The 22,179-nt window shown below is 52.1% G+C and overlaps 1 protein-coding gene and 1 long non-coding RNA gene across 2 annotated transcripts in view; both read right to left on the reverse strand.

The window, feature by feature from the left end:
* The window catches only part of LEMD3 (LEM domain containing 3), a 372,137-nt gene that overhangs the window by 51,068 nt on the left and 298,890 nt on the right, over positions 1–22,179 (reverse strand). Inside the window, 1 exon segment of the mRNA XM_030216941.1 lies at positions 9,165–9,270. Within this exon segment, the coding sequence (XP_030072801.1) occupies positions 9,165–9,270 (106 nt within the window).
* LOC115479163 lies at positions 15,662–21,410 on the reverse strand. Its single transcript, XR_003943622.1, has 3 exons — positions 21,400–21,410; positions 16,831–16,832; positions 15,662–15,766 (listed from the first exon to the last, which is right to left on the reverse strand). It is a non-coding gene; the product is annotated as an uncharacterized LOC115479163 (long non-coding RNA).

The following is a 22,179-nucleotide window of genomic DNA, read 5'->3' on the forward strand; positions in this document are numbered from 1 at the left end:
GCCCTCGCTTCGGGAAGGTAGGCCTGAGCCGTCTGGGAATTCAGCAGCGCTCCTATGAATTCCAGAGACTGAGTTGGCTGGAGATGGGACTTTGGGTAATTTATCACAAACCCCAGCAGCTCCAGAAGTTGAATAGTGCACTGCATGGACCGGAGGGCTCCTGCCTCCGAGGTGTTCTTGACCAGCCAATCGTCGAGATATGGGAACACGTGCACTCCCAGCTTGCGTAGGTAGGCCGCTACCACCACGAGGCACTTGGTAAACACTCGTGGGGCAGAGGCGAGCCCAAAGGGCAGCACACAATACTGAAAGTGCCGTGCGCCCAGGCGGAATCTGAGATACTGTCTGTGAGCTGGCAGTATCGGTATGTGAGTATATGCGTCCTTTAAATCCAGGGAACATAGCCAATCGTTTTTCTGAATCATTGGCAGAAGGGTGCCCAAGGAAAGCATCCTGAACTTTTCTTTGACCAGGAATTTGTTCAGGCCTCTCAGGTCTAGGATGGGACGCATCCCCCCTGTTTTCTTTTCCACAAGGAAGTACCTGGAATAGAATCCCTGCCCTTCCTGCCCGGGTGGTACGGGCTCGACCGCATTGGCGCTGAGAAGGGCGGAGAGTTCCTCTGCAAGTACCTGCTTGTGATGGGAGCTGAAAGACTGAGCTCCCGGGGGACAATTTGGAGGCAGGGAGGCCAAATTCAGGGCGTATCCGCACCGCACTATTTGGAGAACCCACTGGTCGGAGGTTATGAGAGGCCACCTTTGGTGAAAGAATTTTAACCTCCCTCCGACCGGCAGATCGTCCGGTACGGACACTTGTAGGGCGGCTATGTTCCCGTGGATCCAGTCAAAAGCCCGTCCCCGGCTTTTGCTGTGGAGGCGCAGGGGGCTGCTTAGGCGCACGCTGTTGACGAGAACGAGCGCGCTGGGGCTGTCCCTGTGCCTGACGAGGCCTTCGGGCCGGCTGGTTGTACCTACGCTTCGCAAAAGAATAGGGTGCAGCCTGCCGGGCCCGGGAAAAACGTCCACCTGTGGAGGTGGATGCTGAAGGCGCCCGGTGGGAGAGCTTGTCGAGAGCGGTTTCCCGCTGATGCAGTTGGTCCACCATCTGCTCGACCTTCTCACCGAAAATGTTATCCCCCCGGCAAGGGACGTCAGCCAGTCTCTGCTGGGTGCGGTTGTCCAGGTCAGAGGCACGCAGCCATGAGAGCCTGCGCATCACTATACCTTGGGCCGCAGCACGAGATGCCACGTCACAGGTGTCAAAATACCCCTGGACAGGAACTTTCTGCACGCCTTCAGCTGCCTGACCACCTCCTGATAAGGCCTGGACTGCTCCGGCGGGAGCTTCTCGACCAGGTCCGCCAGCTGTTGCACATTGGTCCGCATGTGGATGCTCATATAGAGCAGGTATGACTGGATGCGGGTCACGAGCATGGAGGATTGGTAGGCCTTCCTCCCAAACGAGTCCAGAGTGCGAGACTCCCGCCCCGGGGGCACCGAGGCGGTATCCCTCGAACTCCGTGCCCTCTTGAGAGCAGAATCCACGACCGCTGAGTCATGGGGCAATTGGGGCCGCATGAGCTCTGGGTCAGAGTGGATCCTGTACTGGGACTCTGCTTTCTTGGGAATGGTGGGGTTAGTTAATGGTCGCACCCAGTTCCGGAGCAGCGTCTCCTTCAGGACATTGTGCAGCGGCACCGTGGAGGACTCTCTAGGTGGTGATGGATAGTCGAGGACCTCGAGCATCTCGGCCCTCGGCTCTTCCACAGAGACCACGGGGAAGGGAATGCTGATAGACATATCCCGCACAAAGGAGGCAAAGGAGAGACTCTCAGGAGGTGAGAGCTTCCTCTCCGGTGAAGGCGTGGGGTCCGAGGGAAGGCCCGTAGACTCCTCTGAGGAGAAATATCTAGGGTCCTCCTCTTCCCCCCACGAGTCCTCATCCTCGGTATCAGACATTAGCTCATGTAGCTGAGTCCTGTACCGGGCCCGGCTCGACGTCGAGGCACCGAGGTGTCGGTGTCGTCGAGCGGTGGACTCCCGCGCCGGCGGGGACGGAGCTCCCTCCATCGACGGGGACTCCACCTGCGTGGCGGTCGAGACCGGCACCGCAAGCGGCGGCGGTGTCGACAGCCCCGGCGCCGGGCTAGAGCTCGCCGGCGCCACAGTCATCGGCGCCGAGGGCGCAAGCACCCCCGGCGCCGGCACAGCCTGGCGCATCAGCCCTTCCAGGATCCCCGGAAGGATGGCTCTGAGGCACTCGTCCAGGCCCGCTGCCGGGAAAGGCGGTGGGGCCGGTAAGGGTGTCGGTGCCGGAAGCTGCTGGGGGCCAGGAGACGGCACCGAGGTGCCGGAACCCCGACGCGTCGGTACCTCCACAACCGACGGAGACCTCTCCTCACGACGATGACGCTTCGGCGTCGTCTCCTCTCCGACATCGGGATGCACCGAAGGCGACCGGTGACGACGCTTCTTGTCTTTCTTCTGATGCACGTCACTGGCGCCGGAGGGCATGGAGGAGGAGGAGGTCGATCCCCCTCGGTCTCGAGGTACCGGGTCAGACAGGGTTCGGTCCCGCGGCCCACGAGCTGAGGGCGTGACCGGGGCCGACTGCCCACGCGGCCTCTCACCCCCACTCTCACCGGAAGACCGGCGGGCCGACGGGACCTGTTCTCCTGGGGTCGCTGCCATCGGTGCCGATGTCTCGGGCATCGATACCGGTACCGAAGGGCCGGGCGTCGATACCGATGCCTTCGAGGTCGACGTCGAGGGGCCGGCGCAAGTTCCAAAAAGACGGTCCCGCAGAACTTGCCTCGCAACCTGAGTCCGTTTCCGGAGACCGAGACACAAAGAACACGACTTGAGATTGTGCTCCGGCCCGAGGCACTGGAGGCACCAAGCGTGGGTGTCGGTCTGCGAGATCGGCCGGCCGCAGCGACCACACTTTTTAAAACCACTCGGGACCTTCGAGGACATCGACGGAAAAATCGCGTCGGCGAAGTCAAAGTAGTCAATGGTGGCTAAAATCACACCACGAAAAACAAACGACCGAGCGGCCACTAGGCCGCAATGTGGCGTCCCCGCTGGAAGCGAGGGAAAAAAGGGAGCGCGTGTCCCACACGCGCAGGGTTTCTTTTTTTTTTTTTTTTTTTAAAGGAAACCGGGCGGTAACTAAAACCGATAAACAAAGTTAGAAAAAAGCACGATCAGCGTATACGCGATCGAACGATCCGGCGGCTGAACAGAGAGAGCGCAAAACACGACTCTCTCCAGGCGCGGAAAAAAAGGAACTGGCGGGAGCGGTCGCGCACGGGCGGGAAGACGGCCGCGCATGCGCGGTGGGCGTGCCCTGCGTGCCGACCGTCCCGCGAAGCTTCTTTCCGGTTGGTGGGGGCTGCCGCGGACGTCACCCAGTCGTGAGAACAAGCAGCCTGCTTGTCCTCGGAGAAAGCACACACATCCCATTAATCACTGCAGCTTTAAGGAATTGCTTTTATTATTTCTTATTTTTACAATCAACACTGAAGAAAAACACAGAACCTGCAGGAGTCCCAGCAGCCATCGTAGTCCAAGGGAGGACAATCCAAGTTCCTCAGCAGAACCCTGTGGATGTCCAGTTTGTGAAGTTTCCTGGAAACAGATTCCAAATCCCTCTTCACAAAGGAGGGCTGATAGATCTGGTTCACATGGAAGGGGTAGATCTCCTTAGTCAAACCCTTGATGTAGACATTCGGGAATCTGCATCTTCCAAAGGTAAAGTGAGTGCTGGGCACACCAGCACTCAAAAGACCTTCTAAACCCAGAAATAGGCCAGAGAAGACTTGCATACTTTATGAAAGGCGGCAATCATGGGCCGGAATCCTCTCTTAGCTAGGCATCACCTCTCAAGAACCAAACTAAGCCAGATGGAATCTCAACCCTCCATCTTCACTGGACCCAACCTGAACAACCCACAACCTGTGGGAAGAGGAAGTGAATCGCCCACCAGCACACAAATCAGATTCACATACTATAGCCTGCAAGGCCAATCAGAAACCACCAGGAGCACTAGAAAGGGATGATGTGTAACATAGTAACATAGTAAATGACGGCAGAAAAAGACCTGCATGGTCCATCCAGTCTGCCCAACAAGACAAACTCATATGTGCTACTTTTTGTGTATACCCTACTTTGATTTGTACCTGTCCTCTTCAGGGCACAGACCGTATAAGTCTGCCCAACACTATCCAGAACCTAATCTATCAAAGGCCACAGAGGGAAAACATACAAGGGCTCCACCCTGGGCTACAGCAGAACCAGGGCATCTATCTTCTGCGAGACCGCTTCCTCCATCAGCTGAAAAAGCACTCTACTTTCGCACTGATGCTCAAGGCCACGAGCTTGATCAGTTACCTACACTGGTTCAGAAGGAACTGAGAGGCTGATGTCCCAGTTCCTACCCTTCTGGATCCAGGAGAAACCGAATGAAGTTCACCTGAACATTGTCTTTGCAGGCAATGTGGACTGCTGACAAGGCCAGCATAATCGCTTCTACTCAGTGACAGAGGGTAGCATCCTCCTGGGTCTCTAGAGGTCTCTACACCACTTGAAACAAACAGTAACCTCCCTAGCTGAGGAGACTCATATCAATGGTGTGCACAAAAAATCCTCCGCAGGGCCGTGCCTAGGGTCTCTGGCGCCTCCCTGCAGCCTATCAGTTGGCGCCCCCCCCCCCTGCAGACTATCAGTTGGTGGCGGCGGCGGCGGCGCGCCCCCCCCCCCCCCCGTGAAAAGGATCGCTCACCACTTGCCACACTGACAGGAATTGTCAGCAATATTCTTAGAAAGAAATTGCTATACATTGCAAAATAAGATAGCAGATGTAAATTCTCAAAGTGGACATATTCCAAACACTAAAATGAAAATAAAATGATTTTTTTTCTACCTTTGTTGTCTGGTGACTTTCTTTTTCTGATCATGCTGGCCCAGTATCTGATTCTGCTGCTATCTGTCCTCTTAACTCCGTTTCCAGGGCTTCCTTTCCATTTATTTCTTTCCTTTCCTCCTTTCTTCTTCATTTCTGGTCCTCAGCTTCTGCCTATTTTCTTCATCCATGTGCAGTTTTTCTCCTCTCTTCCTTTTCCCTCATTTCATCTCCTTCATCTCTCTTCCCTCCCCTCTATGTCCAGCAATTTCTCCTCTCTCCCTGAGCCCTGCCCTCCCAATCCATGCCCATCCATGCTCCTCTGTCCCCTGCCTGCCCCCTCCATTCATCCCTATCCAGCAATTCCCCTCTCTCCCTGAGCCCTGCCCTCCCAATCCATGCCCATTCCATGCTCCTCTGTCCCCTACCTGCCCCCTCCATTCATCCCGATCCAGCAATTCCCCTCTCTCCATGAGCCCTGCCCTCCCAATCCATGCCCATCCATGCTCCTCTGTCCCCTGCCCCCTCCATTCATCCTTTTCCAGCAATTCCCCTCTCTCCCTGAGCCCTGCCCTCCCAATCCATGCTCCTTTGTCCCCTGCCCCCTCCATTCATCCCTTTCCAGCAATTTCCCTCTCTCCCTGAGCCCTGCCCTGCAATCCATATCCATCCATGCCCATCTGTCCCCTCCATTCATCCCTATCCAGCAATTCCCCCTCTCCATGCCCTCCCAATCCATGCCCATCCATGATTCTCTGTCCCCTGCCCCCTCCATTCATCCTTTTCCAGCAATTCCCCTCTCTCCCTTCCATGACCCCCCTCGCATCCATGCTCCTCTCTCTCCCATGTCCCAGCCTGGCCCGCCCTCTTCTCCCCCCCCCCACTTCGCATCCATGCCCCCCCCTTCGCATCCTTGCTGTCGTTTCTCCCCTGCCCTCCCGCTCCCATTGTTCAACTGCCCACCCTCTTCTCTTCCCCCAACATCCCTTTTCTTTTTAAATTTACCTCCGTGGCGGCGGTTCCGGCAGCGCAGCGTCAGGGAAGGAGGCGGCGCTCCCGACGTCTAGCCTTCCCTTCGCTGTGTTCCGCCTTCTTCTGACGTTATCATTGACGTCAGAAGAAGGCGGAACACAGCGAAGGGAAGGCTAGAGACGTCGGGAGCGCCGCCTCCTTCCCTGACGCTGCCGGAACCGCCGCCACGAAGGTAAATTTAAAAAGAAAAAAAAAAGAAAAGGGATGTTGGGGGAGGGCGAGCGAGGTGAGCATGGTGCGGCGGCGCCCCCCTGCCATGCTTACCTCGCTTACCGGGTTAGCACGGCCCTGATCCTCCGGGTCCAAAGGACCCCCCCCCCCCCCCACCTGAGCCTTGGAGAGACCAAAGGCATTCGAAAATCAACTGTCAAAAAAGGTATATGATGGACAGGGCGGAGTCAAGATTGCAGCGGCTGCTGAGGCACTCAGAGATCTTGCTTTTATCTAGTAATTCTCAGATTCCTTATGGCTCCTGCTGTGGCAAGATTTGGATATACCCATCTGCCAACACTGCTTTGACAGTCTCTCAACAAAAGGTTGTGTGGTTTGCCTACCCACTTCAACTTTCAGACCAGTCCTCTGCTGCGATTTCTAGCCATGTGTCAAGAAGTTGTTTCTTTGGATGAAGGGTGTTTCCTGTGTTATCCTTGTGCATTACAACCTATGCTCTTTACCCCTGAAAAAATTACATTCCTTTCTTGATATTAAGGTGGTGATCAGAAACTGCTGTGCCTAATGACTGATTCTCAAGTGAGATACAACTTTGAAGGGAAGTTTATTACCGTTAAACCTTTCTTTAGATTTTTTTTCCCTTATTAATATCTCCGATGTATATTGTAATCCACCCTCTTTAATTTGGGGTCTAATGAAAGAACTCTGAAGTTAAAGTTTTCTATTTTTAATTTGGATATCGAAACCTTTTATGTTCTATAAGTGGATACTTGTGTAGTTTCAAAATGATTAAAAATAAGGTTAAAAAAGTGGTGAATGATGGGGGAATGCTCCCTCCTGCTCTTTACAAGGAGGAGGATTCAGACTCAGAATCAGAACTCTGGGGCAAAAGAGGTCTGAACAGTCTCCTGTGTGCGCTCCAACCAGGACCTTCTGTGGGAACCCTGTCCTCCCCCCCATTGTTGTTTGGCCCCAAGGAGGGGCCCCTAGCAGGCCCTTCCTAGACCTTGGGAGCTCCCCTAAGCAGAAGGGATTCAATCTCTGTGGCCAAAGCTTGTTTGACCTGGAGAACCAGATGCTAGAGCCCAATGGAACCCCCCCAGGAAAGATCTGGGGTTGAGGCAGCAGACACTAGTTCTAATCCCTGACACCATGATGGGGTTTGTGAAGGTTCCTGCTGCAGAAAAGCTGCAGTAGGAGAAACACTGCCTGCACTCAAAATGACCACCATTCCTGCCAAAGACAAGAGGGCTGTGAGTGCCGCTGCATCTGAGGTAGGAGTCTCCACAGACATTTAGATCCAATTCCGAGGTCATAAATGGTCTATTTCTGGAGGGGTACAGGCAACCGGTTCCTGCTGGTCATGCAGCACCAGCCAGCCAGCTAGCATGCCCATGCACATGGCTGGCACGTCAAGACCTGCTGATCTGCATGGGCAAACTGTGGCCTGAGACTTGGTGTTCACTGTTCCCCATGCTTGCTCCTCCAGGTGTGCTGTGCCTCCAAGGCTCCAAAGACAGCTTCAATTTGGTTTTTGTTTAAACAGCTTAACTCCCTGAAAAGGGGAAAAGCTAAACCAGGCAAATCCAGCCAATTTGTTTGCTTGGAGCTGCAGGTAAGCCCGAGAAGCACCTAAGAAGATGCAGGGGGGATGGGGACTCAGTCCCCCTATGGCAAAGCCCTGTAAGGCCTTGCCTAAGCCTCACCCAGTGGTAGTCCACAGGAGATGACTGGGGCAGCAGAGAAACTCTGTATTTGACCAGGTCTGGTCCTTGGGGGGCAGGTCGTCAGGCTTGATCAAGCTACAAGACAAAAACCTGCACTGCTGGAAGCTAAGCCAGGAATGTCAGTCTAAAAAAAATGTACCTGATACTAGAGGCAGAGAAATACTGGAACTTTCTTCTGAGCACCAGCAGGTTATACCAGTGATGTCAATAGGAAAGATCAGTTTCTCTATCTCCCTCTAATGGAAGGAAAGGATAACACCCCATCAGTAAGGATGATGCAACCAGGAAAGGAAAAAATGGTCAGTTTTCCAAATGAAGAAAAATATTGAGTGTCAGAGATCTCTGCTGGATCAAGTAATGTTTAGCATTCATTAATGACTAGGGAAAGGGAACAAAAATGAACCAATTTATAGATGACAAAATTATTCAAGCTGTAAGGAAATAGAGATATGATGGGTTATTTCCTAGTTACTGTTGGAAGACAGGAGAGTGGTGAACTTTATGGAGCATCTGTATGTATTTTATGAATGTACAATTGGAACTCACCCACAAATTATCACCAGGTGAACTATACATGTATTACATAAAATGAAATTAATAGGACCCAGCTTGACGTTTTTTGGAGTTTGCAAATTTGATTTTGAAAATCATTACTGCAATTTCAAATTTAGTACTGTATGCACCAGTGTCAAACCCTGACAATCACCCTTAAATATTACCCACCATGTACATGTTCAAACAACTTTGCTAAACATAGTATTTGAAGGCAAAGTCCCAAGAAAGAGGCTACCTTGATCTATTCTACTAGACTTTCATCTACTTCCTTTTGGGTATTTGCAAATCTTAATGATAGGTAAGTAGTTCTAAAAATTAATGGAGCCTACTTTCCAAGATATATACGTGACCATGAATTTAGGTGAAACAATAAAAACAGAAGTCATCAGAATCTTCTTGTACTACCTGTTACGTCCCAAACATTTGGGGTGGATACAAAAAAAGTGTTGTTAGGGCTTCAAAACACGACTGATAAGGCTTCATCCCCATGGAATGTAAAAAGGCTAACAGATTTTTGCATCATATTGTGTCTGCTTACTCAGTGTTCATAACAAGGCTACATCTACCCAATCCAGGGTTTTAAAACAGAAAAGTTTCTACAGAAGACAATTTGATTTGGGATACATTTTCAGTTATTTTCTTTCTCAATTATCAATATAAAAATAGCTATTTTTAATGTCAAAATTTTCAAAAATTTTGCTTCCATAGTTTCAGAGAAACATGGGAGACCTTGTGTACATAAGGGCATATCAATAAGGAACAAAGAAAATATACCTCTCGTGAGTTTTTATCTACAGCAATGTGAACAATTCCTTCATTATCACTACATTTCTCCAGAATTGCTTCTTGAATTGCCAAATGCCAGAGATCTCCTATTTCCCTAAATAAGAGAAAACAGAAGAAGTGTTCAAAAGATTTTAAAATAGTGCGTATATGCAAGGACAATGTGAAGATTCATCTATAGATTTTTCAAAGAAAATGGTTAACTAGTACCACTTTGAAACTTAACTATTTGTACTTCTTTAACAAAATAAAAATGGTAATTGAATCACTGAGGGGCCAATGTAGAAAACTTCCCACGTAGTTACAGCTGGTTTAACATCATTTTACTATTTTATTTATTTATTTTTGTTATATTTGTACCCCGCGATTTCTCACTCATGGCAGGCTCAATGCGGCGGGCAATGGAGGGTTAAGTGACTTGCCCAGAGTCACAAGGAGCTGCCTGTGCCAGGAATTGAACTCAGTTCCTCAAGACCAAAGTCCACCACCCTAACCACTAGGCCACTCCTCCACATCTTCATTGTCACTATGGGATGACAATGAAGAAATAGTTTCAGTGTGGGTGTTACTTTGCACGGAAATCCTTGGTGCAAACTGCATTAAAATGCATGTTAATACAGTCAATCAACTATCCTGCAGACATGCAGAAAAAAAAAAAAAAAAAAAGAACTTTGCGCCTGGTCCGGGGCAGCATGGAAAAGTTGGTTGAGTGGGTATCTAGCAGCTCCTCTCTCAAGCCAAGCCCACCACCCTGCCCCGGACTGCTTTCAGCACCAGACCTGGCTCTGAATTCCTTTCTCTCCCTCCCCAAGCTTGACATAAATAACTTACATTGTGTTAACAATAGTAAATTAAAGGGATATAGAAAGATCACAGGACTGACAGCATACCGGGAAATGCAATAGCGAATGCTACACACCTGTAGAAGGTATTCTCCGAGGACAGCAGGCTGATTGTTCTCACTGATGGGTGACGTCCACGACACCCCCTTCAATTGGAATCTTCACTAGCAAAGACGTTTGCTAGCCCTCGCGCGCCGCGCATGCGCGACCGTCTTCCCGCCCGAACCGGCTCGTGTTCGTCAGTCCCATATGTAGCAAGACAAAGACAAGGGAAGACACAACTCCAAAGGGGAGGCGGGCGGGTTTGTGAGAACAATCAGCCTGCTGTCCTCGGAGAATACCTTCTACAGGTATGTAGCATTCGCCTTCTCCGAGGACAAGCAGGTTGCTTGTTCTCACTGATGGGGTATCCCTAGCCCCCAGGCTCACTCAAAACAACTAACATGGTCAATTGGGCCTCGCAACGGCGAGGACATAACTGAGATTGACCTAACAACTTATCCAACTAACTGAGAGTGTAGCCTGGAACAGAATTAAAAACGGGCCTAGGGGGGTGGAGTTGGATTCTAAACCCCAAAACAGATTCTGAAGCACCGACTGCCCAAACCGACTGTCGCGTCGGGTATCCTGCTGCAGGCAGTAATGAGATGTGAATGTGTGGACAGATGACCACGTCGCAGCTTTGCAGATCTCTTCAATAGTGGCTGACTTCAAGTGGGCCACTGACGCTGCCATGGCTCTAACGTTGTGAGCCGTGATATGACCCTCAAGAGCCAGACCAGCCTGGGCGTAACTGAAGGAAATCCAGTCTGCTAGCCAATTTGATAAGATGTGTTTCCCCACAGCCACTCCCCTCCTGTTGGGATCAAAAGAAACAAACAATTGGGCGGACTGTCTGTTGGGCTGTGTCCGCTCCAGATAGAAGGCCAATGCTCTCTTGCAGTCCAATGTGTGCAGCTGACGTTCAGCAGGGCAGGAATGCGGACGGGGAAAGAATGTTGGCAAGACAATTGACTGGTTCAGATGGAACTCCGACACCACCTTCGGCAAGAACTTAGGGTGAGTGCGGAGGACTACTCTATTATGATGAAATTTGGTGTAAGGAGCATGGGCTACCAGGGCCTGAAGCTCACTGACTCTACGAGCTGAAGTTACTGCCACCAAGAAAATGATCTTCCAGGTCAAGTACTTCAGATGGCAGGAATTCAGTGGCTCAAAAGGAGGTTTCATCAGCTGGGTGAGAACGACATTGAGATCCCATTACACTGTAGGAGGTTTGATGGGGGGCTTAGACAAAAGCAAACCTCTCATAAAGCGAACAACTAAAGGCTGTCCTGAGATCAGCTTACCTTCCACACGGTAATGGTATGCACTGATTGCGCTAAGGTGAACCCTTACAGAGTTGGTCTTGAGACCAGACTCAGACAAGTGCAGAAGATAGTCAAGCAGGGTCTGTGTAGGACAAGAGCGAGGATCTAAGGCCTTGCTGTCACACCAGACGGCAAACCTCCTCCATAAAAAGAAGTAACTCCTCTTAGTGGAATCTTTCCTGGAAGCAAGCAAGACACGAGACACACCCTCCGACAGACCCAAAGAGGCAAAGTCTACGCTCTCAACATCCAGGCTGTGAGAGCCAGAGACTGGAGGTTGGGATGCAGAAGCGCCCCTTCGTTCTGGGTGATGAGGGTCGGAAAACACTCCAATCTCCACGGTTCTTCAGAGGACAACTCCAGAAGAAGAGGGAACCAGATCTGACGCTGCCAAAAAGGAGCAATTAGAATCATGGTGCCTTGGTCTTGCTTGAGTTTCAACAAAGTCTTCCCCACCAGAGGTATGGGAGGATAAGCATACAGCAGGCCTTCCCCCCAATCCAGGAGGAAGGCATCCGATGCAAGTTGGCCGTGGGCCTGAAGTCTGGAACAGAACTGAGGGACCTTGTGGTTGGCTCGAGATGCGAAGAGATCTACCAAGGGGGTGCCCCACACCTGGAAGATCCAAAGCACTACTCCGGAGTTGAGCGACCACTCGTGAGGTTGCATAATCCTGCTCAACCTGTCGGCCAGACTGTTTACGCCTGCCAAATATGTGGCTTGGAGCAACATGCCGTAACGGCGAGCCCAGCGCCACATGCTGACGGCTTCCTGATACAGGGGGCAAGATCCGGTGCCCCCCTGCTTGTTGATGTAATACATGGCAACCTGGTTGTCTGTCTGAATTTGGATAATTTGATGGGACAGCCGATCTCTGAAAGCCTTCAGAGCGTTCCAGACCGCTCGCAACTCCAGGAGATTGATCTGTAGACCTTGTTCCTGGAGGGACCAGCTTCCCTGGGTGTGAAGCCCATCGACATGAGCTCCCCACCCCAGGAGAGACGCATCCGTAGTCAGCACTTTTTGTGGCTGAGGAATTTGGAAAGGACGTCCCAGAGTCAAATTGAACCAAATCGTCCACCAGTACAGGGATTTGAGAAAACTCGTGGACAGGTGGATCACATCCTCTAGATACCCAGCAGCCTGAAACCACTGGGAAGCTAGGGTCCATTGAGCAGATCACATGTGAAGACGAGCCATGGGAGTCACATGAACTGTGGAGGCCATGTGGCCAAGCAATCTCAACATCTGCCGAGCTGTGATCTGCTGGGACGCTCGTACCCGGGAGACGAGGGACACCAGGTTGTTGGCCCTTGTCTCCGGAAGATAGGCACGAGCCATCCGAGAATCCAGCAGAGCTCCTATGAATTCGAGTCTCTGTACTGGGAGAAGATGGGACTTTGGGTAATTTATCACAAACCCCAGTAGCTCCAGGAGGCGAATAGTCGTCTGCATGGACTGTAGAGCTCCTGCCTCGGAAGTGTTCTTCACCAGCCAATCGTCGAGATAAGGGAACACGTGCACTCCCAGCCTGCGAAGCGCTGCTGCTACTACAGCCAGGCACTTCGTGAACACCCTGGGCACAGAGGCGAGCCCAAAGGGTAGCACACAGTACTGGAAGTGACGTGTGCCCAGCTGAAATCGCAGATACTGCCTGTGAGCTGGCAATATCGGGATGTGCGTGTAGGCGTCCTTCAAGTCCAGAGAGCATAGCTAATCGTTTTCCTGAATCATGGGAAGAAGGGTGCCCAGGGAAAGCATCCTGAACTTTTCCTTGACCAGATACTTGTTCAGGGCCCTTAGGTCTAGGATGGGACTCATCCCCCCTGTTTTCTTTTCCACAAGGAAGTACCTGGAATAGAATCCCAGCCCTTCTTGCCCGGATGGCACGGGCTCGACCGCATTGGCGCTGAGAAGGGCGGAGAGTTCCTCTGCAAGTACCTGCTTGTGCTGGAAGCTGTAGGACTGAGCTCCCGGTGGGCAATTTGGAGGCTTCGAGGCCAAATTGAGGGTGTATCCTTGCCGGACTATTTGAAGAACCCACTGGTCGGAGGTTATAAGAGGCCACCTTTGGTGAAAAACTTTCAACCTCCCCCCGACCGGCAGATCACCCGGCACGGACACGTTGATGTCGGCTATGCTCTGCTGGAGCCAGTCAAAAGCTCGTCCCCTGCTTTTGCTGGGGAGCCGTGGGGCCTTGCTGAGGCGCACGCTGCTTACGAGAGCGCGTGCGCTGGGGCTTAGCCTGGGCCGCAGGCTGTCGAGAGGGAGGATTGTACCTACGCTTACCAGAAGAGTAGGGAACAGCCCTCCTTCCCCCATAAAAACGTCTACCCGAGAAGGTAGATGCTGAAGGCTGCCGGCGGGAGAATTTGTCGAAAGCGGTATCCCACTGGTGGAGCTGTTCTACCACCTGTTCGACTTTTTCTCCAAAAATGTTGTCCGTTCAGCAAGGGGAGTCCACAATCCGCTGCTGGATCCTATTCTCCAGGTCGGAGGCACGCAGCCATGAGAGTCTGCGCATCATCACACCTTGAGCAGCGGCCCTGGACGCAACATCAAAGGTATCATATACCCCCTCTGGCCAGGAATTTTCTGCACGCCTTCAGCTGCCTGACCACCTCCTGAAACGGCTTGGCTTGCTCAGGAGGGAGCTTGTCCACCAAGCCCGCCAACTGCCGCACATTGTTCCGCATATGGATGCTCGTGTAGAGCTGGTAGGACTGAATCTTGGCCATGAGCATAGAGGAATGATAGGCCTTCCTCCCAAAGGAGTTTAAGGTTCTAGAGTCTTTGCCCGGGGGCGCCGAAGCATGCTCTCTAGAACTCTTAGCCTTCTTTAGGGCCAGATCCACCACACCAGAGTCGTGAGGCAACTGAGTGCGCATCAGCTCTGGGTCCCCATGATTCCGATACTGGGACTCGATCTTCTTGGGAATGTGGGGATTAGTTAGTGGCTTGGTCCAGTTCGCCAGCAATGTCTTTTTTAGGACATGATGCATGGGTACTGTGGACGCTTCCTTAGGTGGAGAAGGATAGTCCAAGAGCTCAAACATTTCAGCCCTGGGCTCATCCTCCACAACCACCGGGAAGGGGATGGCCGTAGACATCTCCTGGACACAGGCCGCGAAAAACAGACTCTCGGGAGGAGAAAGCTGCCTTTCAGGGGAGGGAGTGGAATCAGAAGGAAGGCCATCAGACTCCTCGTCAGAGAAATATCTGATGTCCTCCTCCTCCTCCCACGAGGCCTCACCATCGGTATCAGACACAAGTTCACGAACCTGCGTCTGAAGCCGTGCCCGACTCGACTCCGTGGAAACACGGCCACGGTAGGAGCGTCGAGAGGTGGACTCCCTTGCCAGCACCGGCAAAGCTCCCTCCGCCGTAGCCGGTACCAATACCAGAGACCTCACCTTGGACAAAGGGCCAGCCGTCGCCTCACTCGACGGTACCGGTGGCGCAAGCACCCCCGGTACTGGAAGAGAAGTGCGCAACAGCTCTCCCAGAATCTCTGGAAGAACGGCCCGGAGACTCTTGTGCAGAGCGGCTGTGGAGAAAGACTGAGAAGCCGATGCAGGTGTCGAGGTCAGAGTCTGTTCCGGGCGTGGAGGCGGTTCCGGGCTGACCAAGGGGGAGCGCATCGACACCTCCTAAACAGAGGGTGAGCGGTCCTCCCGGTGCCGATGCCTACTGGGTGCCGACTGCCTCGGCAACCCAGAGCTCTCGGTACCGAGACGGGAAGTAGACCGGTGACGATGCTTCTTTGACTTCTTCAAGCGAAGCATGTCACTGGAGCTTCCCGGTACCGACGAGGAGGACGTAGAATCCAACCGTCGCTTCCTTGGGGCTGAGGCCGAAGGTAGATCTTGGGGGGGTTGTACCGCAGGAGCCCTCAGGGCAGGGGGAGACCCACCCGAAGGCTCACCGCCACCAGCAGGGGAATGGACAGCCCTCACCTGCACTCCAGACGAAGCACCACTGTCTGACGACAGCAGCAATAGCGGAGGTCCCGGTACCACCGACGTCGACGCAGCCTTTCGATGTCTCGGTACCGACGATGCAGGAGGTAGAAGCCTCGATGCAGTCGATGCCGAGGTCGAAGACTTCAATGCTGTCGACGTCGATGCACTCGATGCGTCCCGTGCTGTTGTCGTCGAAGAGCCCGAGAACAACGCGTTGCACTGGGCCAATCTCGCTACCTGAGTCCTCCTTTTCAAAAGAGCACAAAGACTGCAGGCCTGCGGGCGGTGCCCAGCCCCCAGACACGAAGCATTACTATCAGTGAGCGAGATTACCCGGGTGCACTGAGTGCACTTCTTGAAGCCGCTGGAAGACTTCGATGACATTGGCTGAAAAATCACGCCGGCTAAATCAAAATTCGCTATGACCAAAAGCGAAAGGAAACTTACGTGGGGAAAAAGCTGGAAACACGGGAAAGGGGAAAAGACCGGATCGGTCTCCTTTTTTTTTTTTTTTTGTTTTAGCGAAAATCGCGAAGACGCGCAAGGTCAACTTGAGGGGCACGAAACGGCGGCAAAACACGACCGTCCCGAGCGCGGACAAAAGAAGACTGATGAACACGAGCCGGTTCGGGCGGGAAGACGGCCGCGCATGCGCTGTGCGCATCGGCGCGCGAGGGCTAGCAAAGGCCTTTGCTAGTGAAGTTTCCGATTGGAAGGGGCTGCCGTAGACGTCACCCATCAGTGAGAACAAGCAGCCTGCTTGTCCTCGGAGAACAAAAATTGACCTGAAACAAGAAACATCTAACTGAAAGTGCAGCCTGGAACAGAATAAAAATGGGCCTAGGAGGGTTGGAGTTGGATTCTAAACAGATTCTGCAGCACCGACTGCCCAAACCGACTGTCGCGTCGGCTATCCTGCTGAAAGCAGTAGTGAGATGTGAATGTGTGGACGATGACCATGTCGGAGCCTTGCAGATCTCTTCAATAGTGGCTGACCTGAGATGAGCCACTGACGCAGCCATGGCTCTAACATTATGAGCCGTGACATGGCTCTCTAAAGCCAGCCCAGCTTGGGCGTAAGTGAAGGAAATTACTACTACTACTACTACTACTATTTAGCATTTCTATAGCGCTACAAGGCATACGCAGCGCTGTACAAACATAGAAGAAAGACAGTCCCTGCTCAAAGAGCTTACAATCTAAGTGAAGGAAATGCAATCTGCTAGCCAATTAGATATGGTGCGTTTCCCGACAGCAACTCCCCTCTTGTTGGGATTAAAAGAAATAAACAACTGGGCGGACTGTCTGTGGGGGCTTGTCCGCTCCACGTAAAAGGCCAATGTTCTTTTGCAGTCCAAAGTGTGCAGCTTGCTTTGCCAGGACTTGTATGAGGGCGGGGAAAAATGTTGGCAAGACAATTGACTGGTTAAGATGGAACTCCCGACACCACCTTTGGCAAGAACTTAGGGTGCGTGCGGAGGACTACTCTGTTATGATGAAATTTAAGATAAGGCGCATGAACCACTAGAGCCTGAAGCTCACTGACCCTACGAGCTGAAGTAACTGCCACCAAGAAAATGACCTTCCAGGTCAAGTACTTCAGATGGCAGGAATTCAGTGGCTCAAAAGGAGGTTTCATCAGCTGGGTGAGAACGACATTGAGATCCCATGACACTGTAGGAGGCTTGACAGGGGGCTTTGACAAAAGCAAACCTCTCATGAAGCGAACAACTAAAGGCTGTCCTGAGATCGGCTTACCTTCCACACGGTAATGGTATGCACTGATTGCACTAAGGTGAACCCTTACAGAGTTGGTCTTGAGACCAGACTCAGACAAGTGCAGAAGGTATTCAAGCAGGGTCTGTGTAGGACAAGAGCGAGGATCTAGGGCCTTGCTGTCACACCAGATGGCAAACCTCTTCCATTTAAAAGAGTAACATCTTTTAGTGGAATCTTTCCTGGAAGCAAGCAAGACTCGAGAGACACCACAAGACTCGAGAGACACCCTCAGAAAGTCCCAGGGAGGCGAATTCTAAGCTCTCAAGATCCAGGCCGTGAGAGCCAGAGACTGGAGGTTGAGATGCAGAAGCGCCCCCTCGTTCTGAGTAATGAGGGTTGGAAAATACTCCAATCTCCACAGTTCTTTGGAGGACAACTCCAGAAGAAGAGGGAACCAGATCTGACGCGGCCAGTAAGGCGCAATCAGAATCATGGTTCCACGGTCTTGCTTGAGTTTCAGCAAAGTCTTCCACACCAGAGGTATGGGAGGATACGAGTACAGAATGCCTGTTCCCCAATGAAGGAGAAAGACATCAGACGCTAGCTTTCCGTGGGCCTGTAGTCTGGAACAGAACTGAGGGACCTTGTGATTGAATTGAGTGGCAAAAAGATCCACCAAGGGGGTGCCCCACGCTCGGAAGATCTTTCTGGCGACAGCCATGCTCAGTGACCACTCGTGAGGTTGCATTATCCTGCTCAACCTGTCGGCCAGACTGTTATTTATGCCGGCCAGATAAACGGCTTGGAGAAACATGCCGTGTTGGCGAGCCCAAAGCCACATCTGCATAGCTTCCTGACACAGAGGGCGAGATCCGGTGCCCCCTTGCTTGTTTGTGTAGTACATCGCAACCTGATTGTCTGTTTGAATCAGAATAATTTGGTTGGATAGCCGATCTCTGAAAGCCTTTAGAGCGTTCCAGATCGCTCGCAACTCCAGGAGGTTGATCTGAAGACGCTTTTCCTGAAGAGACCAAGCTCCTTGAGTATGAAGCCACATGCGCTCCCCACCCTAGGAGGGATACATCCGTTGTCAGCACTTTTTGTGGCTGAGGAATTTGAAATGGGCGTCCCAAAACCAGATTGGATCGAACTGTCCACCACTGAAGGGAATTCTGAAAGTCGGTGGACAACTGGATAACATCCTCTAGATCCCTTGTAGCTTGATACCACTGGGAAGCTAGGGTCCACTGAGCTGATCTCATGTGAAGACGTGCCATGGGAGTTACATGAACTGTGGAAGCCTTGTGCCCCAGAAGTCTCGACATCTGCTGAGCTGTGTTCTGTTGAGACGCTTGAACCTTGGAGACCAGAGACAGAAGGTTGTCTGCTCTTGGCTCGGGAAGATAAGCACAAGCTGTCTTCGTGCACAACAGAGCCCCTATGAATTCCAATTTTTGAACCGGGTGGAGATGGGACTTTGGGTAATTGATGACCAACCCTAGTAGCTCCAGCACTTCAATAGTCATCCGCATGGACTGCAAAGCTTCTTCCTGGGAGGTGCTCTCCACCAGCCAATCGTCGAGATAAGGGAACACATGCACTCCCAGTCTGCATAGAGACGCTGCAACAACTGCCAGGCACTTGGTAAATACCCTGGGCGGACACACCAAGCCAAAAGGCAGCACACACAGTACTGAAAATGCTGCGTTCCCAGCCAAAATCGCAGATACTTCCTGTGAGCTGGAAGTATCGAGATGTGGGTATAAGCATCCTTTAAGTCCAGAGAGCATAGCCAATCGTTTTCCTGAATCATGGGAAGAAGGGTGTCCAGGGAAAGCATCCTGAACTTTTCTCGAACCAGATATTTGCTCAGGCCCCTTAGGTCTAGGATGGGACGCATCCCCCGTCTTCTTTTCCACAAGGAAGTACCTGGAACAGAATCCCAGCCCTTCTTGCCCTGGTGGAACGGGCTCGACCGCATTGGCGCTGAGAAGGGCGGAGATTTTCCTCTGCAAGTACCTGCTTGTGTTGGGAACTGAAGGACTGAGCTCCTGGTGGGCAATTTGTAAGCTTGGTTTCCAGATTGAGGGTGTATCCTAACCGGACTATTTGAAGAACCCACCGGTCGGAGGTTATCAGAGGCCACCTTTGGTGAAAAAATTTTAACCTCCCCCAACAGGCAGATTGTCCGGCACGGACACATTTATGGTGGCTATGCTCAACTGGAGCCAGTCAAAAACCCGTCCCTGCTTTTTGCTGGGGAGCTGCAGGGGCCTGTTTAGGCGCACGCTGTGGACGAGAACGAGCATGCTGTGGCAGAGCCTGAACCAGCTGTCAAGAAGTAGGAGTGCACTCACGGTCCCTAGAGGCGTAAGGAGCACTTCTCTTCCCTTTAAAATACTTCCTAGATGAGGAAGCAGATGCAGAAGGCGCCCGGCGGGAGAGAGAGAGTCCATAGCGTTATCATGCTGATAGAGATGATCAATCAACTCTTCAACCTTCTCAACGAAAAGATGATCCCCTGGCAAGGGATATCCGCAATTTTCTGCTGAGTTCGTTCCTCCAGGTTAGAGGCACGCAGCCATGAGAGTCTGCGCATCACTATACCCTTAGCAGAAAATCTGGATGTCACATTGCAAGTATCGTAAATGCCCCTGGACAGGAACTTGCGATACGCCTTCTGCTGCCTGACCACTTGCGAAAAGGCTCGGCCTGCTCCGGTGGGAGTGCATCAACCAAGCTCTCAAGCTGCCGCACTGAGCCCCGCAAATGAATGCTCGTGAAGAGCTGGTAGGACTGAATTTTGGAAGCGAGCATGCTAGCCTGATACGCCTTTCTCCCAAAAGAATCTAAGGTTCTATGTTCCCGCCCCGGGGGCGCTGAGGCAAAGTTCCTAGAACTCTTAGCTCTTCTGAGAGCGGAATCCACCACCGCAGAGTCATGAGGCAACTGAGGCCGGATGAAACTGGGTTCCCCGTGGATCCAATACTGGGATTCAGCCTTTTTGGGAATAGTTGGACAAGAAAGAGGCTTCTCCCAGTTCCTCATCAGCACTTCTCTGAGTGTATCATGAAAAGGAGCTGTGGTAGAAGACTTAGGTGGAGATGGATAATCCAGGACCTCGAGCATCTTGGCCCTGGGCTCATCCACAGTCTCCACAGGGAAGGGAATAGCCTCAGACATTTCCCACACAAAAGATGAAAAAGACAAGCTCTCCGGAGGGGAGAGCTGTCTCTAAGGTGAGGGGGTCGAATAAGATGCAAGACCTAGAGAATCCTTGGCAGAGAACTCCATGACCCCCATCTTCATCAGATGAGCCATCATCGGATGGGGCTAGCAACTCAGACAGAGCAGCCCGGATCCGAGCCCGTCTCGACATGAAGGAGCGGTGAGCTTGATGACGGTGTTGAGAAGTCGACTCCCCAGGAGACTCCGGTGAAGCTTCCTCCATTGAAGGCAATGGAGAGTCGACCCGGGAGGCTGCTGACCCCGAAAGCAGTACCAGAGAAGGAGACCTCACCACCGGCGAAGGCCCGATGCCGCAGGAGCCTCCGGCACCATCGGTACCGGTACCTCCGGTGCTGGGCGCAAATGTTGCAGCACTGCTTCCATGAAATCAGGAAAAATAGCCTTGATGCGCTCATCTATAGAAGCTGTCGGGGAAGGCTGCGGTGCCGGTGTGGACTTCAGAGGCAGAATCTGCAGAAGTTGGGGAGCCGGTACCGGGCTGCTAGGTGACCTGCACGTCGATACCTCTATAACAGAGGGAGAGCAATCCTCTCGGCATCGACGCTTCTCGGGTACCGAATGCTTCGATGACCCGGAGCTCGCGGTACCGTGTCAAGAAGGAGAACGATGACGGTGCTTCCTGGCCTTCGCCCGACGCCCGTCATCGAGACTCCTCGGTACCGGAGAGGAAGTCGTGAAATCCACACGCTTCCTCGGGGCCGGGTCCGACACAGGTCGGTCCCGGTGGGCCTGCAAAGCAGGAGGCGCCGAAGTGGTTGGAGACCCGCTCGATGCATCACTGCTCCTAGCGTGCATCGGTCTTTGAGCAGCCTTCACCTGGTCTCCCGATGCCAGCGCTGCCCTCGACGTCCACGGTACAGATGCCTCCAGTACCGACGCCGCCGACGCACCGGACCCAAAAAGGGTTTTTCTCTGGGCCTCCCTGGAGATTTGAGTACGTCTTTTCATTTTAAGACATAACTTACATTTCTCAGGAAGATGGTCAGGCCCGAGGCACTGAAGGCACCAGGAGTGCGGATCAGTGCCCGAGATGGTCCGGTTGCAGCGGGCGCATGGCTTGAAGCCGCTGGGCGTCTTCGATGACATGGCGGGAAAAACTTTGTCCACTAAATTAAAAGACACGATTTTGTCAGAAAAATTGACAAACAAGGGAGAAAAAAACCCGACCGAGCGACCTAACACGGTCAAGATGAAAAAGAAAGAAAACTTATAAATGGGGGAAAAAACTGAAGAAGTAAAGGTTTTTTTAAAAAAAAAAAGTTTTAAAAGAAGTAAGGAACAGAAAACACTTTCGAAAATGAAGAGAACTTTTCTCCGAAACAAAGGAAACGCGAAGCACCCAAAAAGGAACTCCGTGTCACCTCAGACGCAGAAAAAAGAGAACTGAGGAGCGTGTCCGCGCGACGGGCAGGAAATCGTGCGCGCGCATGCGCGGTGGGAACGCTCTAGAAGAGACTGTTGGCGATTTTTGTTTGAAAATCCTCCGGGCCGACTTGACGTCACCCACATGAGAATATCAGCCTGCTTGTTCTCGGAGAATTCAAGTTTACAAACGTGAATATCCTTTTCTTTTATAAGCATTGCTGCTACATTATACCGTTATTTGACTTGCTTGCTCTTGAGTATTTTCAGACAGATTTTGAATAGTCTGTTTCATTCCCTTTACTTCTCCTTTAAAGGAGTTTGAAATAGTAATGAAAGTGGATTGAAACCTGCATTCCACAATGACTCCATTGTCACCACAGCTGGTTTCACCAAACCTCCGTTTCCACTGGAATGCAAATCACGAGGAGAAGAGGGGAGTAGCATTCCTGTCCCTTTTGGTGTCAATTCTCTCGGAGTCAGGGCGTCTCAAGGACCTCCT

The sequence above is a fragment of the Microcaecilia unicolor genome, chromosome 10 (assembly GCF_901765095.1).
Source record: "Microcaecilia unicolor chromosome 10, aMicUni1.1, whole genome shotgun sequence".
NCBI lineage: Eukaryota > Metazoa > Chordata > Amphibia > Gymnophiona > Siphonopidae > Microcaecilia > Microcaecilia unicolor.